This window comes from Lutjanus erythropterus, chromosome 11, assembly GCF_056507025.1.
Source record: "Lutjanus erythropterus isolate fLutEry1 chromosome 11, fLutEry1.hap2, whole genome shotgun sequence".
Taxonomy (NCBI): Eukaryota; Metazoa; Chordata; class Actinopteri; order Lutjaniformes; family Lutjanidae; genus Lutjanus; species Lutjanus erythropterus.
In genome coordinates, this window is record NC_139327.1 from 24,013,433 (window position 1) to 24,032,755 (window position 19,323).

General features: G+C 38.8%; 2 protein-coding genes across 2 annotated transcripts; one reads left to right on the forward strand and one right to left on the reverse strand.

The window, feature by feature from the left end:
• Positions 1-2,913: 2,913 nt before the first annotated feature.
• Positions 2,914-9,723, forward strand: bicdl2l (bicaudal-D-related protein 2-like). The gene is made up of 6 exons (XM_084729744.1): positions 2,914-3,601; positions 4,727-4,846; positions 4,946-5,104; positions 7,150-7,226; positions 7,380-7,500; positions 9,252-9,723. Exons 1-6 carry the CDS (start codon positions 3,101-3,103, stop codon positions 9,618-9,620), a joined length of 1,347 nt encoding a protein of 448 aa, XP_084585870.1. The 5' UTR covers positions 2,914-3,100; the 3' UTR covers positions 9,621-9,723.
• Positions 9,724-10,405: 682 nt separating this feature from the next.
• Positions 10,406-19,323, reverse strand: abhd11 (abhydrolase domain containing 11). Its single transcript, XM_084729745.1, has 6 exons — positions 19,077-19,323; positions 15,951-16,086; positions 15,403-15,576; positions 14,466-14,636; positions 13,444-13,625; positions 10,406-13,238 (listed from the first exon to the last, which is right to left on the reverse strand). The coding sequence occupies exons 1-6, from the start codon at positions 19,196-19,198 to the stop codon at positions 13,103-13,105; spliced, it is 921 nt and encodes a 306-aa protein (XP_084585871.1). The 5' UTR covers positions 19,199-19,323; the 3' UTR covers positions 10,406-13,102.

The window sequence follows — 19,323 nt, forward strand, 5'->3', positions numbered from 1 at the left end:
TTTGATAAAGAATAAACACAAACATACTGAAACTAACATTCAAAAAAAAAAAATTCCAAAAGAAAAAGTTCCTTGTTTCTGTTTTTTCTTAGTGTAATAGTTCATGTCCCCAAACAATAAAAGTCTCATGCTGATACTTTTACAGGCTTGACTGGAGAAACTTTCTGGAATGTCTCATTGTCTAATGTTACTGAATGGCAGAAATAGGAGACTCTGTCAGCACTGGTCTTCCTTTTACCCGCTGGGAAGCGTCTTTTGTTGAGTGTTTTTATGTGACTGGAGAGTAAATTGGTTCGTTGCTTCAGTCACAGCCTCCTCTAATCCTCTCTTTGTCTCTTTGTTTACTTTCTCATCGCCAGTGGCTGGCTGAGTGGTTGTTTGGGCTGATTCTGTCGACCAACACAGATAAGAAGTTTTATCAAATCAGTTCTGTTTAAGTATCAAGTTACTGTATAAAGAAACACCTTGTTTGTGTTTTTAGGGAGTGATCAAGCACTTCTGACCTGGCCACACAATCCAGACACATTGTTTCGTTGTTAAATATTTACTCAGTGCACAGTGTTGGCAGTTCTGTTATTGTAAAACATAATACCAAATCCAAAAAAAGTTGGAACACTGTAAAATATAAATAAAATACAATTTCTTAATTTGCCAGTCCTTTTGACAAACTCAATAAAAACAGTACAAAGACAACACATTTAATGTTTTACCACATCAACCTCATCAAAAGAGTTAAAAAAAAACAAACACCTGATGGGAAAATTTCATGGTTAAACAGGTTAACTGGTGACAGGTGATTTACTGTTACAAATTTTAAATATGATTTTTTAATTAACTTGTATTTTTTCAGTAAATAAATAATTAGATAAAAATAACAAATATGCAAAACTACATTTAAATTACTATATTTGCTTCTGTTATTATATCCGAACATCCCGATATTTTTATTGAGCACCTCCACAGTTCCGTACTGAATGAAGGTACCTTATTGTAGAAATGTTCAAGTGACATCAATTGGTCTTCTCCTTGAAATTCAGGCAAGAGAACATGCATGCAGACCCCAATATGAAATTAAAAAATTTTTTTTCAATAAAATGATGACTGACATTGCACTGGCAATATGTCAGAATAATGGAAATATAATTTTTAATGTCGTTTTTTTTGCATAGCATTTAGCCTTATTGTTGACTATTATGGCTAAATGCCCTAAACCCTGACACAACAACACTAAGAATGAGAGATGTTCTCTCACCCATTGGTAGATTTCTGTTTTAATTTTTGAAAAAGAGCTGACATATAAATATTGGCACAGAAAAGGCTTCCCACAAGCTCTAATTAGGACTGACCTATTTAGAATAAAATGTAAATAATCAGGGGAAATCAACAGCACTCTGAAGACTGGGTTCACCTGCCTGAGTGGTGTATTATTATGTGGTGACCTACTTTCTGCGAAAGTGTGTTAAAAGTGTGCCGCACAAAAGTTATGTACACAGCTTTAAGAGGAATACCACCAAGCACTGAAGACCGTAAATCCACACAACACCAACGTGAGCCACTTCCTCCTGCTGCATCAGGACAAAAACTAGCTCTGTAATTAAAGTTGGTTAAATTAAATCATGTGACATTTAGATCATGGTACAACATTTGGTGGCCCTCTGGAATGAGGAAGTAAAGAGGAAACAAGTCATTTAACTGGAAGTAAAATATTTGGTAATTATATGTGGCTTGATTGTTATTGTGTTTTGGCTGCCACTTTCAAATCAGCTTGCCTCACACCTGCCAGTAATAAAGTAATAGTAATAAATAAAAAGTCAGTAGGTGCTTCCTGCAACTTGAAGACTAGTATTTAGTTATAAAGCAGGATGTGATGGTGTGTCACTGACTCATCTCTGCTCATGTGTGTGGGAGGTTTGTCACCAAAAATTACCTCTCAACTTCACTGCAAAGAATGACTGCATCTGGTGTTTTCCCCAAAACGGATCAGTTCCAAAAATAAATCGATGAGTAGACTAGATAAGTGTCCGTGGTTTTGACTCTGTACAATGTTTTTTTGAAGAAATGAGGAAAGACGATGTATAAGGTTACAGTAAATGTTTTTACCATTTGTCTAACAGCTTTACTCACGATAAGATAAAATAATAGAAATAGAAAGAACACACAAGCAATTAGACTCCAAATGCACAATTACAGGCGACCCTCTTAGATTACAATTCATGCCCTTCTTTTCCAGTAAAAAGAATGGTTTGGTGATTTTGAATGAGACTTATTCTAATTTTTACTGATATACTGAAGGATTAAATGTTCTTTTATCAGTTGAGAAAATTCTCCTACCTCCTAAGCTAGATAAACTCTTTAAAACCCCTCTTCAATTGGCTGGAAAATGCATCATCACTAAGATGAGGCCAGCAATGCTCCAAGCCTATGGTAATATATAATAGTAAGAAATTGACAGGAACCGTTTTTATGCATAATTACTTCATTTATCTGTGATATCGGCTGTTAATACTCACATACATTTACTCAGGTGAAGTTTTGAATGCAGAACTTTAACTAGTAGCAGTGTATTTTCACAGTGTGGTTTTTCTACTTTGACTTAACTAAATGATCTGAATACTTCTTCCACCACTCAAGATTGTGTAACTGCCTTTGACACTGACTGTAATTTATTATGTTTGTTTTTTGTGGTTACAATCTCCAGCGCTCTTGTTTTTTTATATTTAATTAGCTTAGTAAAAGAATATTTGAAATCAGGTATCATGCGTCAGTCCCGAAACATCTGATTGCATCTAAAGATCAAAAATACCTCCTCCCTTTTGTTCCCCTGCAGCTGTGGTATGTTTGCACGTCATGTGTTTGTATAGCGACTGAAAAGAAGGAAGAAAACCCAGCCAGGCTGCATGAAGCCACAGCCTGCAGTGACATCACATCATGTCATGTCGTGTCCCTGTCAGGACACACACACTTCTGGAAAAACAAGTTTGGAGACATTCTGTTTGTCATCCTCCCTCCTCCTTGTTTTGCTGTCTTCCTCTTTCATGTTTATACTTGACAGAGTGTTCAAGTGGTTTGACTGATTCTACTTCTGTCTGCCAAGCTGATCATGGACTACACTCTGTCCTTCTCAGCTCTCAACGAGAAGCTGAGACCTCGAATCACCGCCACCAGTGAGCGGCTCTACTCTTCTCTGAACAAGCTGGAGGACAGACAGTCGGGCTCGCTCAGGAGCTTGTGTTCCTCTTACCGACCCACAGTCCTGCCAACACAACCAGAACCTGAAGTGACTCCAACAGAACCAGAAGATTCGGTGGAGCCTGAAGATGATTCAGAGCAGGAGGATTTGGAAGAAGGACGTTGTGCTGATACGCTAAACTCATGCCTCATCGCTGAATTGAATTTAAAAGATGTGGGTGATGGAGACAGCAGCCCCTCGCTGTCCGAGGAGAAAGACATCCCAGGCGAGCTGTCCTCAAAGGGGCCAGGTGACCCCTCACAGTCAGCTGCTGGTGAAGGTGGCAGCGACGTAGATGGGACTCTACCAGACTTGATCAGGAGCGGCAGACCACTCGGCAGACGCAGGACACTGGGACATGTCTCAGAGACGGTGGGTTTAGAGTCTTTATATCTCTGTGTAATTGTGGGTGAATCTTGCATGAATTTAAATCCTTTTCTGCCACAGCCAGGCTTGTCAAACAATGAAACCTGTTATACAAGAAAGAGACGGTCCTAACTGTCACTAAGGAGTGTACCAAACAAAAAAGAACAACGTGAAATTAAAGTTGTTTCCAGAACACCAAGAAATCATGTGCCTCAACAGAATCTGCAGATCCTAAAAATAGGATAGATTATAAAGTTGGATTTAACTTTAGTCTTTAGTATTGATCACACTGTAACGACCACAAAAGGAAAACAAACACTGAATAACCACTAATGCAAACTAGAGCTGCAATGATCAGTGGATAATTAATCAGCTATTAAATGAAATGGCAAATATTTTGACAATTGCTGTATTGTTTTGAGACCTTTTTTTTTTTAAATAATTCATGTCCAAATTATCTGATTTTATCTTCTTTAATGTGAATAGTTTCTTTACTCCTTGATGACAGTAAAATGAATGTCTTTTGGAAACAGTGGTGGATATTTTTCAGCATTTTCTGAGCAAACAACTCATCAAAGAATCAGAGAAAATAATCAACAGATTTATCAGTAATGAAAATCATTTGTTGTAGTCCTAATGCGAACTACAAATGTTACTTTTTTCCAGAAAGCTTTTAAAAATCTAAATAGTTGAAACTCATAGAGACCCTGATAAGAAAACCTCACCTTTCTCAGTGAACAACTTGATTTTACTCTTTATCACCTGATGATGACGGGGTTTGATTTGTGGTTATGAGTGTGAAGATGGAAACAGTGTTGGCAGGAAATGTTTTCTACCTCATACTTTATGTTAACAGCTTTCATTACTCAAGTTATCACCTCGTGTCTTCGAGTGTGCTTCTGTGAATAAGTTCATTTGTGCATATTTGCAGTGTTGGTAACACCTCAGCCGGTGCGACTGGATCTCTTGTCGTCAGTTTCACCCAGGAATCTAGATTAGCAGTTTCTGTTTACACTGTGTAAAAATGTCATGAGGCAGTACTTTCTATGTGCAGGCCCATAATTATCTACACAGCAAAAACTGATGACATGCATTGTTAAAATGTACTGATAGGACATTTATTGTTTGCAGCTTAAAGAAGTGCGCAGAGAAGTGGAGCTGTCTCGGAGACGAAGCATCAAGCTCAAAGCCCAGGTGGACAAACTGCAGGAGAGCAGAGAAGGACTGGGATGGAGCCAACACAGAGAGAGGGTAAAGGTCACACACAGCAGCGCTGGGACACAGTGCGTCACACTTCTGCTTAACTCTGCAGGATTGTTATGATTTATTTCTTTTCATTTCTGTTCCCAGGTCACAGAGGAGGTTCTGTCCGTCCTGCGGCTGCTGCACCCACTGACAGAGCCAGGGACCGGCCTACCCGAGCCGTTTCAGGGGGAAAATCAGCTGGATGCTGCCCTGGCCCAGCTGCAGAATGTGGCCCGCAAACTGGCAATGAGCCACACCAAACAGGTAAAGGCAACACTTGCATTCACACGAATAAAGCTCCTCACCCTTATCGTGTTCCTGCAATCTCAGTGTGAGTTTATTTTAATGGGCATGTTACCTGGAAGAATGCACTTTGCACATATTAGTGGATATAAAGGAAAGGTGGACAGGTAATAACACTGGCTAATTGTGCACATGTAAAAGTGAGAAGTTTTAAAATCTGACTATAGTAAAGTGACAGTTTGCCCCTATTTCTTCTTATCTGTAGTGCAGTTTACCCATGCAGAGATGTCAGCTGTAGAGATCTCTTTAATATAATTAAACTAAATGGTACTCAGCTTGTGATGCTCAAAGCACCAAGAAATACATTTGAAGAGCTCAACAGCAATGTCTCCTTGTAGAAATCACGATCATGTTGCTAATCCACAAACCTTGTTGGGAGCAGTTTCATGTTGGAACTATTTTCTCTTGACCAAACTACCGCACAGCCAAGGAGGACGCCATTAATTTATACATTAGGGGTGTTGTGATATGCTTATATTGGCGATACCTGTGATATTTTAAAAATGAAATATTGATATCATCTTACATAAATACACACTACAGATAAGGGGGAAAATATGTACTTTTGATTTGGGGCTGAACTTTCCCTTTAACTTGAGACATGTTGTAGGATCTACCTACAATCTACCTGTTCTTTTGCCCACAAATTACAGAAGACTCATTAATTTATTTTTGGCAATGCAGCTAAGAATTTATAGTTGAATAGTAAACGCCTTGAAGTAAGCCCTGACGCTCAGAGACACCCATGCCCTCCTGATGAATCATTGTTCCCCTGGTAGACCATGAGGTGGTAAAGCTCAGCTATGTGGCCTGACAAGTATACAAATGACACTATCAGTGATCTGAGGCTCTCTGGTATTTTCAGTATGTTAGAGTCACAAGGTGTGTGTGTGTGTGTGTGTGACTGAGTAAACCATTTTCAAGAAAGATAGTTTGTTTGAATGTCATTCCCAGGTTGTCACATGCTTAAGTTTTGGGAATGAGGCTCAAAAATCAACAATCTATCAACCAACTACCGTGATTTGAAGTCTCTGTCACAGGCTAGATTTTCTAAAACATGAAACAGCCAAGAGAAGGAGCAGAAATTTAGTTTTCTCTCAGAGCCACTTGAATTACATTATACTTAAAGGAGATGTCTGTTATAGGTTTACTGTAAGAAATCGTAAAATGACCATAACCGATTAAGGAGACACGCTAAGTTGAAATAGTCACTTCTTTGACCTCCTTTTCTATTCTGGGCTTTAACTTGTGTGATTGTTTGTCAGTTTCACTTTAAATGACCCTTAACTGACCCTGAGTCCCACCTCTTTTCACTCTGCGCTCCAATGACAGCCGAGCAAGCTGGTACCTTGTTAGTTAACTTACATATGTTGCTTTTACAGAAGAAGGAGAAAGTTGACCAAAGTACCAGGTTTGCTCAACTGCTATTGGGGCACAGAGAAAAAAAAAAGGCGGGGGGGGGGGGGGCTTAAGTAGGGTCAATTAGAGTTCAAATTAATACAGAATGTTCACTGAATGAATTAATGTCTGTACATGAGTTTTAAGAAATCATTAATAATCTTTTACAAGAAATAGATGCTTATAACTGTTAGACTGAGCAACGTGTTAATGGAGCAGGCAGTCGCTGAACTTCAGCTCCACAGGGTATATTTTTTTAGAGCAGTGGGCTTTTGTTGTTGCGACTATGGGCTTAGCTGTACATCGAAAATTGACAGTTATAAATGGCTTATCACCTTCCCATATGATATTAAATGTAATTTCATCTTATTTAATATACTATCTGTTGCTCCAACTCACTATTTGGACTGCAGTACTCATTTGTGGATGTGCAGTTGCCTCATATTGTTCTGTTAAAGGTTATTTTGGAACTTTTGCCAAATTATGCCAAAAATATACTGCCAGCCAGAGCTTTAAAGGACAGAAAGACATAGAACTAAGTCAGTGCAGTTAAAGGCTGATAATAACAAGAGCTGTGATAAAACCTAACCTGCCTCTCCATTCAACAGTTCACATCTGGAAAAGGAGCCGAGGACAATGCTATTCTACAGCAGGCGCTGTGTGACAGAGATGAAGCCATAGAGAAGTGAGTACACACACACACACACGAGGCACACAGTCACACTCGCCTCCTCTGTAAATGACAAATTAATCAAGATTTAAGGTGGGGAAAAAGGGAAGCTGAAAGATGTAGATTTATTTTGAGGGATGTGTCATTGTTTCTGTTTCCGCGGTGCAGGAAGAAGGCGATGGAGGCCGAGCTGCTGCGGAGCAAAACAGAGCTGATGCTGCTGAACAATCAGCTTCTGGAGGCTGCACAGAAACGTCTGGAGCTGTCGCTGGAGCTCGAGGCCTGGAAGGTAAACCTGAGAGGAGTTTAATGCTTAACAAAGACAAGACAAATGTGAACTGAGTGAAAAGAGGAAGGGTGTGATCTCTGAACAGTAAATAACTAAATGAAAAAATGCAGTCATATTGAGCAAAATAGAGACAGTGGGGGAAATTAAATATGTGAGTGGAAGAAGTAGGACAGCATAAACACACCCACACACAAAACCCCACACAGTGACATGTACACACATGTGCTTTCAGAGCACAGAATGTGTTCAGCCATAAAACACGCAATTAATACTCTCACACATTGCGTTCAGCTCATGCAGAATCAGCTGTCAGCTGGTGTCCTGCCACGGTGTTTTGGCCTCAGTGTGTTCATCTGGTGAACGCCTGACGCCCTGCAGCGTTAAGCTGAAACTACACTGCAGTTCACTGGTGAGAACAGCAGCATCTGCCTCAGTTGTTCACTCAAAATTACAACTGACTTCATCTTAATTACTGTAAAAAGTGAAGTTTTATGTTTGCATATTACACGCCTCTGTTGAATACACATTTCTGATTAATCAATTACAGCATTCTATGGTCTGATATTTCAGAATAACAGATCGCTGCTATGGACACAGTTCTGCTCATAGCCTTTAGAAGACTCAGCGGAAGTAATAAATTCATTTTTAATTAAAAAAATATTATTTTTATTGATTACAAAAATAAATCAATAAAAATATGTTTTAAATCAGTATTTTGTGTCAAATTATTGATTTTTTTTTGATAAGTAGCTGTGTAATAAGCAGGATACTGTACAGTGAGTGTACCATTGTTGCAAAATAAATCCCAACAAGGTGATGCCAGACTTGATACAGGTCTTGAATCTCTTTTTTTTTAATCATTCATTTTTTATGATATGATGAGTATTCAGATATTAGCATTGTGTTGGCTGCTTGGAGCTAAAATATTAGTATCACCATTACAGAATTCACACAAGTCAAATCCTTCTCTGGATATGATTGCCATCTTAATTATTTTTTTCTCTACTACTGGTGGGGAAAGTTTATACCAAAGTCTGTCTGGTGATTTGATGAAGAATCTTCTCATAAAATAATATCAAAGTCAACCTGCATTCTTGTAGTATCATGTTAAAAAAATGTCAGGGTGAATTTCATTGTGATTAGAACCTCCATTTTTCATGATATTTGTATTTAGTGCAGCCAGGAGACGCATCGTGATGCGCAGTGATGCATACTTTTACTCTTTCTCTCTGACTGTCAATGCCTTTCTTCGTCATCTGTGATATGCATACATGAGATTTCCACACAGTCAGAAGAATTTAACTTGTGCATCCTGATTAGGTATAAAATTTCAGTGCACTATGGAGCCTCTTTCCTGCTGGGCTGCTGACAGCGCAGGTAAAATATGAGGTTTATTGTGGGCTGATAGAAGGGTTCAGTGTGGTGCTGAACTAAAAAACAAAGGAAAAAATAAACAGCCAAATGGGCAGTAGGCCTAATGGACATTCAACTGACAAAACAGCCCTAGTGTTTCTTTGCATACAGAGTGGAGGAGTGAGATAAGATCACAAGCGGTTACTCGAGACGTATATAGAGATGCATTGTAATGGCAGGTGTGAAATGATGTATTTAGAGCTGTCATCTTGTGATCAGATCACCCAAAACGCATGTTAATACCAGGTGTGAACTCAGATCTCTCACAGATCACATTTTCATGGATTTAAAATCTGGCTTATGACCAAGTATTTGTTTGTTTATTCTCCTTTTCCCAGGAGGACCTTCAGCTGATCCTCCATCAGCAGCTGCAGAGTCAGCAGCAGCAGGCAGAGCAGGCCCAGAAGAAGACCTCCCGCCTGGGCATCCTGAGGAGACACAACAAGCCACCCATTCAGAGGCCACCCAGCATCTCTTTGTCTACACCTGCGCCCCCCACGACCAACTCAACCCAAATCTTCATGTCCAGATCTGCGGGTTCTGCTGCTCCGACTCCCAGCACGCCTCCTTCTTCTTCTGGTACCCTACGCTGGAAGGACAAGCTGAAGAGGGGCAAGATCGGTCGTCAAAGTGACCAGGATGGAGCGGGGCAGGATTCACAGTGGGGCATGAGGGACGACGGCTTCCAAGTTGTATCGCTCGATTGAAAGAGCAATGACGCTTTGAGTACGTTAATTCTGATGCACAACTACTTTAAGTCCCCTCCAGTCACAAATGTGTTTTGCTTATTGTCACTTGGATGTTTGAGCTTCGCTCGATGGCCACTAGAGGGCTGTTTTTACATTCATCTTTTGTGTCTGGAGGGGATCTTTAATGTATTCTTGGGAAAACATGTTTTGGATCTTTGAATTATTTACTGTATATATGAAATATAACTGATTATGAATGAGCCATTTCATTCTGTTAATACTGTAAAGCCTTACATTGAGTTTCTATGTTGTAAATAAATTAAATTCGTATGCAAAAGCTCCTTCAAATCTCTTTTTGAGTCATACTTAAGTTCCCTTCATTGACTGCATTTTTGCTTGTTCCATTTAAGATAGGCTTGTTCCTATTATTGTACCAGTACTGGAAAATCCTTCCAACACAGCATAAAATGCTTGCATCGGTGTCAGCGAGTCTGAGAGAATATGCACCGATCTGATAACACGTAATTTATTAACCGTTGTATTGTCTGCATGTTATGTAAAACATTAACAATGTTTTACAAAGGATTTAACATGAGTCAGGCCTTACAGCAATGATAGCAATCAACACATCCATACAGGTACTGATAATATACAGCTGTGGAAAAACATAGAAACACACTAGTATCAGAACAGTACCTGCTATCAGCTGATACACGAAGTTCAGCTATCAGAATTGGTATCAGGAAAAAAAAAAAATATCAGAACATTTCTTATTTAAGATTCAAAAGCAAAAAAGACTAAACTTTGTTGCAGATTTTTGCCATTTTATTGTATAATATTAGTTTGTACATTTTCAATAATATATAATTCACTCCTATATGCATCTTGCACACATTTAAAATTTATGTATGGCATAACCTACAGTGTGTACCACCATGGTGGCAACATGTTCAACAAACTGAGACGTATATAGCACAGCAAATTTACACCCGATGACAAGAGAAAAGGCATGCTCATAGTGAAACAATATACAATCCTGAACAGATGACTACAGTCTTCAAACAGCTTTTTCAATGTGACTGAATAAATTCACTTTTTTATATTGTTGACACCGAACTCCCTTCCTGTGGAGTCATAAAAGTGCCATTAAAAAATAAAAATCTGTTAAAGAAAAAGAATGTAAACATGGAAATATAAAGAGAAATAATAAATGTGAAAATATTAAGACAAATGACAAAATGTAAAAGAATAATTATAAGCAGTTTCATTTATTTTCACATTTATATCTGCATATTTTTAATATAATGGCATTTATTATTATTTTTTATTCCTGTATCATTTATTCTTTTCTCTATTGCTTTTGGGAAAAGGGAAACATTAAAGAGATTAAACAAAAAAGACATTATATTAAATTAAACTTTGAGAAAAAAAAATATATACATAAATAAATGCATATATACAGAAATAAATTACCAAATAAACGTGGAAAAAAATAATTTTGCATAAACATAACTCTCTTTCTATATATTTTTAATATGTAATTTTTTATTTTTATCCCCTTATTTTTGATGAAGATATATAAACAAAATATATAAATTAATACAGAAATAAAAGGACAAATAAGCGTGAAAATAAATTAAAATGCTCAAATATTCTTTGATGTTTTTCACATTAATCTACTTTACTTTATATTTACATCATTTTTTATTTACTTGTTTATTCCCATTTACTGTCTTACTCTTTTACAGATTTATTCTTTTTTACAGCACTATGACTCCATAGATACCCTTTAACTTGTTCTTGATCCACTGTGTTGCTACAGAAGCTGAAGCCAGGCCTGCATTCAAATGTCAGTGATACCCGACGCCCCCGACGATCTATTCATATTGTGCAACAAGATAAATCTGCCCTGTGGTTGAGGAGGACGAGGGGCTGCTTCTCTGCTAACTGGATTGTTTCAAAAAGAATAAAACAGCTTCACTCAACATAGTTCTGGTCATATAAAGCCTTTTAGACTTTTGTATTCACATCAAATGAACATAAAACACTGATTATAGTAAACATCTATGTAGCGCCATGAAGGGATACACCCTCCTCATCTGTTAAGTTAAGCTTCCTTGTGAGAAAATTCACACAGAACTGGCAACCCAGCTGCCAATCTAAAGTCTGCTACGTATTATTGTAGAATAAAAGTTTCTTTTTTTTTAAATTCGGTTTTACAGAAATGGAAAAGGAGCTCTCGACAAAAGAGGCACATACAAATTTACAACAACACCCTGCTTATTCATACAGATGGCAGTTTCACTACTGTGGACTGTACTGTTCAAACCCATAAGAACGGAAATGATATAAACACAATATATTACGATGATTAGATAACAACATACATTGTTGCAGCATATATTTGTCAGATACCCATATAGTCTTGCGCCTTAAGTTGTAAAGATAAGTGAGATACCGATAATAAACTGGTAAAACATGTTTCATCAAAACATTGATTGGACCGACCAAATACAAAGACACAACAACATTACTATGGCTTATTGTAGCCAGACAGACACGAGAGTAGCATAAGAAGAGTATCATAATTAGCATATCCAGTTGTAACCTGAGATATTCAGGAAACAGATTGTAAGTACTGCATTTTCAGCTTGGTTTTCACAGAGGATTATGTTGGCATAAAAAATATAACCAGCGCTCTTGCTGACCTCGAGTTGTGTGAGTAACTGACCTGTAAATAAATCCTCATCTCTGACATACAGCAGAAACGCAGGGGAGAGGACATGAAAAATAAAAACCAAAATATTAAATATATCACTATTATTAACATTAAAATAATCTAATCTGTACACATAAAGTCTGAATTACAGCCTCTCTGCAGAGCTCCATCCCCCTGACTAATGACACCAAACTCCCTCGTGCTTTGCACATTCTTCACTTCTCTCCAAGAAGAGCTTCTGACATATAAAGAATTAGTTTCATTCCAGTGCTGTCACAACTTTCATATTTAAGTATCATACTGCTGGTCCTCTTTAGCAGTCACAGATTGTACTTGGCCTACAGCCACTTTTCTATTACACTGGCTGAAATGTGTCAACATAAAGAAAGCACTGTGCAAATGAGATTTTCTTTGGATTAGTACATCACCTCCAAAACAGCCCTGTTATGTTACACTGGAGATATTTTGTTGCTATCTTCTACTTAAAAATAAAAAAAAAACACATCTAGAAACCAGCCAATCTAGCAACACTACCTGTCTGGTGGAGAGACTAAACAAAAGAGCCTACACTACACTACACTACGCTATTTGTTTGTCTGAAGGAAAGAAGACCTGACTGCTGTAAAATGGTGAGTTTGGTCCAGTGTTGGCATCTATTAGCATTATTAATGACTCTGCCTGCTCTCGCTGAAGCTGCTGAATTCTAACCTTCGCTCTCCGTGAGGGGACACTCAGAGGCGCCGAGCATAAAAAGAGTTCTGAGGCGTCGAGCGGGAGGCAGCTAGGACTGAAGGAAGGAAATGATGGAGCTGATGAAGTCTAAGGGTTTGTCTGCGTGGATCCAGTGGCTCGCGTCTGGGATGTACTGGATGTCAGCCACAGGGAACAGCCTCTGGATTTCTGGATAATCTTCAGAGCTGGAGTGAAGACACAGGGAGAGAGGAGTGAGAATGGCAGGTAAAATGAGGTGGTACGAGGAGGGCAAAAGAGATGGAAGGAAGATCATTGAGCATTGTAAATAAGCTTAGGCTAGTAGTGCTGATATGTAGCATCTTCACTGAGTATTCAACATATGTGTCTGGCCGTACAAAGTAAACATATTGCGTCTGCAGTGTGTTGTACCTGATATAGGCAGAACTGGCTCCACCCAGGAAGAGTGTAGGTCCCTCATAGACGTTGTTAAAGTTGGGGAAGCTCATGATGCTGTCGAGGTGTGCCGAGATGGCCTCCAAGTTGACCCTCCAGGCGTAGTGTCCGTTCTGCTCCACCAGGTTAGTCAGCAGAAACTGACGCACTGAGCGCTCCTGATGGAGAGGGCAGTTTATGATCAAACTGACATAAAAACAAGCTAATATTTACTATGTACCGTTTTGTTGTTTTGGTTATACTGCTCACTGTTTTGGTTCACCATCACCACTCAGCACAATATTCAGCCACAGCTGGCAAACTGTTCAGAAAAAAAGCTCTAGAAACTGATTATACATTACCTGCTCAGAACCAAAAAATAGACAGATAGACTAGCTAGTGAATAAAATTGAGCATTTAGCAGCTAAAGTGCCAGATATCTCCCTCAGGGATTGGTAGAGACCAAAAACAGAGCTAACATTGAGTCAACATTGACCAGAAACACGACTCTAACAAAACGAATGACAATACTATTCCTGGATGTGTATATCTATGGTTTCTAACAAGTTCGCCATATAAACTAACGTCAGTGTTGTGTTCACAATTTGTTTCTGCTGCCCCCAAGTGACCAAAGAAATCAGTTACTGTAAGTTTTGACATCAAAACACAGGAACGTACTTGACGAGATGAAATGCATTCCTGACAAACTAACATCCCTGGCTTGATTAAGGTACAATCAGTAGGATTTGTCCAAGCTGTTTGTAAATGCACCAGAAAAAATAGTTTATTGCTGTGTGTCTTTCCCAGGATGTCAAAAAACAAAGTTTTGGGTTGGTAAAAAAACTGCACAGTAAAATAATGAGATATACAGATACATACACCACCACAATCTTCTACTGAGCGTTAAGTGATTATTATGAATCTTTTATTATTTTTTCTATTATGCCTTTATGTGCAGAACGGCTGACATATTCCTATTTTAAACACTAAAATCAAAAAAAAAAAAAACAGGTGCTGACCTTGACCAAACTGCGCAACTGATCCTCAGCCATCCGTCTGGCGGTGGAACGTGGGATGTCACTGGAGATCTTCACCTCCTGCATGGCCTGGATGTAATAGCGGAAGTTGGTGCGTGTGGTTGTCTGGGCTGGACTGATGTCCACAACCACTAACTTCTCCACTAAACCAGGCTGGAATCAGAGACAGATAGACCAGGTTAAATAGGTAGCTAAAAAGATGTAATTGAAGACAAACTGGAAACAGAACATCTAAGTGTGCCATGAAGACAAGAGGGGGACTATTAAAGGGGTAGTTAGGATTTTCTGAAGTGGGGTTATATGAGGCACTGATCCATAGCTGGTGTATTACCTACAGTAGCTCAGTTTAGAGAAGCAGAAGGGCAGGGTCAGCAACAAAAGGTATTTTAGCCACCTTAAAAAGGCCAATCTAAAGAAATCAATATCAGTTTAAGTGTACCTTGTATTTAGAATAGTTTCACCACTTTACCTTGTAGTCAGGCAGCCTTTTCTGACAGACAAGCGCTGTCATATAAATCAAGTATCGCCCTCTCCAAACAAACCAGAGCTTATTTGCAAAATCAGTAATATTTCCCTTGCAGAACATGGGAGTTGCTGGTCTACTGCTGCCTTGATCTGCTAGTTTGGTTGTGGTATTGCATGATTTTGATGAATACAAACTAACATTTTAAATCACAGAGGTCACACAATCACACAAACAAACTAACTACTACTTCTGTGAGGTACATATACACAAACACACATATATACACAGCTTACTTGCCGACCACCATCTACTGTAGGTAATACAATGACTATTGGTAAGCACCGTACTGTACAAGCCCTAATGAAATAATCTGAACTATCCCTTTAAGTTCAGAGAGGACAGGAATGTACAGTGAGGAAAGTCAGTGATTGTGCTCTGGTGGCATTTCCTGACCTGGGTCAGGGCGGTCGCCATGGCCGTCTTCCCTCCCATGCTGTGGCCGATGAGGACGCACTTCTCGATGCGCAGCTGGGCGAGGAGGTGTTTCAAGTCATCCGTCATCGCTTCATAGGTCAGCACCGGGCTGTGAGGGCTGTTGCCATGGTTACGGGCATCTACAGTCAGCACCTAACTGGACAAAGGACCGTTAGGACACTTGGAATGGGGGGAAAGAGGCAACAGAGCGGAAACAAAAAAAAACTTTGCAGCTGTATGATTTTTTTCAGGAGAGTGACAGCTCGCACAAAGGCTGCATTGTGCTCATGAGGTGATGAGTTTCTTCGAGCACGCCAACAAGCAGATTATCTATCAGTATTTATTACAACAGTACAGACTGCCGAGGAGTTGTATCAAATGACTGAGAGCACACTGGTTGATTGTACTACATTCCCATGACTGCTTTTGTTCGAGGCTTAGTGTCAGGCTGCCGAGAACAAACACATAAAGATAAACTGTTTTTGATGTAACAACAGACAGGTGTGATGTCTTCATCACTGCATTACCTTTCGACCTGTGCGCTGCACCAAGGATTTCGCTATTGAGTGGAAGTTAGATTTGCTGCCAAAAAGGCCATGGAGAAACACCAAGGGAGTGCTGTCTCCCTTCCCATCGAAGACATCATAGGTCAAGTTGACTGGGCTGGGAAAAAAAAAAAAAAAAAAGATTGATTAGTTACAATCTCCCTGGTTACGTGTGTGGTGAGAATTATATCTCAGCTTAGACAGGAACACTGACAAATCTGAGTAATAAAAGTCTGCAAACTGATTAAACTTTCAGGGAGTGGAAATGATGACTGAACTGCTTCAACTAGTAATGCAAAAGAATTTACAGCGCATCTTGCTTTCCCAGTTTGACCCATGTCCTCTCACAAAGAGGATATCAGGAGATATTATTCAATGAGAAGAGGGCAGTACCAGCATTATTCAATGATTTGTGACTTATTTAGTTAGAACTGTTTTGTTTGTTTGAACTGTTTATACACTAACACAACATTTCACTTGCCATTTGATGTTATACAAGTGTGTTACTGGATCTTGTTGCCACTGAAGATGTTAATGTAACAGTATATTAGAAGAGGACACAATCAAATGACCACCTATACAATGAAAAAAATAATACAATAGCCCTAAATATAAACAGTCTTTGTAACGCTTTAATTTTCAAGTTTTGTTGAGTCAGAAAAACTCAACTCCATTAGGGATTTTCATTACTGATTAATGTATTATTATGATATAGCTATTATTATTTTATTACTGATGTCTTTATTCAGTCTACACAATGTAGAAAATATGAAAGCATATCATAAAGTCTAGGGATGTAAAAATACATTAAATAGTTATTTCTTTAGTTTTTAATATTGTGATAAATATTATATTGTGAACTTTTTCTAATGGTATAATCCATTATAAAAAAGTGCTTGGTATTGTTTCATCCCTACTCCAAGGAGGAGTATGGACTGGAGTCCAAAACCCAGAGATAATAAAATTAGAATTGCATAAAACAGAGAAAAACACAAACTATTCACATCTGAGAAGCAGGACCCTGCAAACTACTTGATGCTTGAAACTTACTTGATAAATGACTGAAAATGAAAGGACGTAAAGAAATAGTCAATTTTCTCACTGATGGTCTTGTTTTTCTTATGTGGATCATATAGAGGCATCAATAGTAAATTGAGACCGTTTCATAACCAACTACCCTTCATAACATGTACTTTTCTGTGACTGCAACAGCGTCCTGCACAGCACTGCTCACTTCACTCACTTCTCACAACAAACACTCTGTGTCACATATTAGGGTTCAGGTTACAAGGCCACCTATACTAGAGGGGGCTGGTGGCTTTTTGCAGGCAAGAACTTGATAGTCTAACAATGGCACAGCCATCAGTGTTGAGATTAACATGTAAATTGAAAATCAAATCAAATCATGACCTTAAAATCGAAGGTCAAATTGAATCATGGGTTTGGACATTCGTGACACCCCTGTTCAGCACTGAACTCTCTGGGTTGTAATGTGTTGTATTGTACTATGGCTGGATCTAATATTTATTTATCTCTGCAACGAATGAACACTGTAGTCTTCACTATGGTTGCAACTAATAATTGTTTTCATTACTATAAAATATTGAAAAATTGTGAAAAATGTTAGTCACAATTTCACAACAGCCCAAAGTCATGTCTTCTTTTGTCCACCCAACGGTCCAAAACTCTTAACTAACCTAAGACTCTTAATTTACTATCATAAATCACAATGACAAGAAGCAAATTCATATATAATTGAGGCTGGAACAAACAAATGTCTGACATTTTGCCTTGAAAAATGACTGAAACAATTCATCCATTATCAGAATGGCTGGCAAATATTTTTCTTTTGATTGACTAATCGACGTGTTGTTTCAGCTCTGCTCTTCACAGATTCAGATTCAGTTGCTGAGTTAGTCGGATATATTGGATTGAATTAGCTAAGGATTGTCCATTTGTCTGGGGCAAATAAAATGCCACATTAGGCTAGTAAATCTAGCAATTCACTTGACCTATTGGGCAAGAGGCAAAAACAATTAAACTATTTTGATAATTGATTAATCATTAGAGTAATTATTCATGCTAAATGACAGACAATCTTTTTTCTGTCTCTCAAATATGGAGATTTACTGCTTTTCTCTGTTTATCACAGTATTAAACTGTACATCTTTTGGGTTTAAGACAAAACAAGACATTTAAAGAAATAACCTTAAAACCTGGATGAACATTTGGAGGACAATGTTGCCCTCGATTAAACATCACAAATATTTAGTCTTTGTTCTTATTTGAAAAATACTAATACATAAAACAGTTTGTAGAGGGGAAAGTAAAAAGAGGCTTCAGCAAGTAGATTTCTGCCCCCAAGGTTAAAAAAGTATTAACCGTGAACCCTGTTTACCATCATATATAATTAGTATTGGGTACATTAAGATAAATGTAATGCAGTCTAACACAACAGCCTTGGAATAAATACTATGCTTTCTTCATACTGAGAGATAAATATCGTGTCTACCCTCGATAAAAAAAACCATGGGGTGGATAAAATATTCGACACACCTCTCAGCATGGTGCAATATTACAGTAAGAAACAATTAATCTCTAACTGAACCAGTTTAAACAAAACCTGAGCAGTGCATCATTCATTACGAAAGGATTTCCTACAGCGGTGTAGGTTAACATTACTGTTTAGCGTTAATTTTAGCTAGGCTTAGCTACCAAACCGTACATGTAACATACCCTAACATACATCACATATATAGGACAGCGGTAATGGCTTTATTTAGCCACAAAGCAGAATTAGATAAAGCGGGACAGAGAATCCATCATCTAAAATCCTCTTTGTAACTGTGATGATCGTTCAGCTGCACGTTAGTTAACCCTCCTGCTAACCACACGCCTGAATGTCATTTATGTAAACTGTTAACGGTTAAAGTTAACGGTTCATAAAGATTAAAAGACACCACACGGTGACAAATTACAACGGTCGAGTAACTGGCCGTTCAAAGGAGAAATACTGGGCTGTCATGTCCAGCCAGCACCGCCGCCGACACGCTCCGGCACAGGCACACAGAGGGCATCAGTTAGCCGGCGAGCTAGCAGCACGGATACCTGGATGAGCTGGCTGTTCGCCGGGGAGCCACCCCGCTCACATCTTGCTGTCCGGGGAACAAACGACAGGACGGCCGGCCGCTCAGCAGTCCTCGCTGGATCAGGCGACACAAAGCACTCATAGCAGCATACGCTCCGTTACCGGGCGGTCCACAAACAGCATGTGCGTTTAAACACGACCACAGTGACAACGGAGAGTCGCTGCATGCAGCGCCGTGGAGGTCGAGATTGAAAGGAGCTGCCGTCT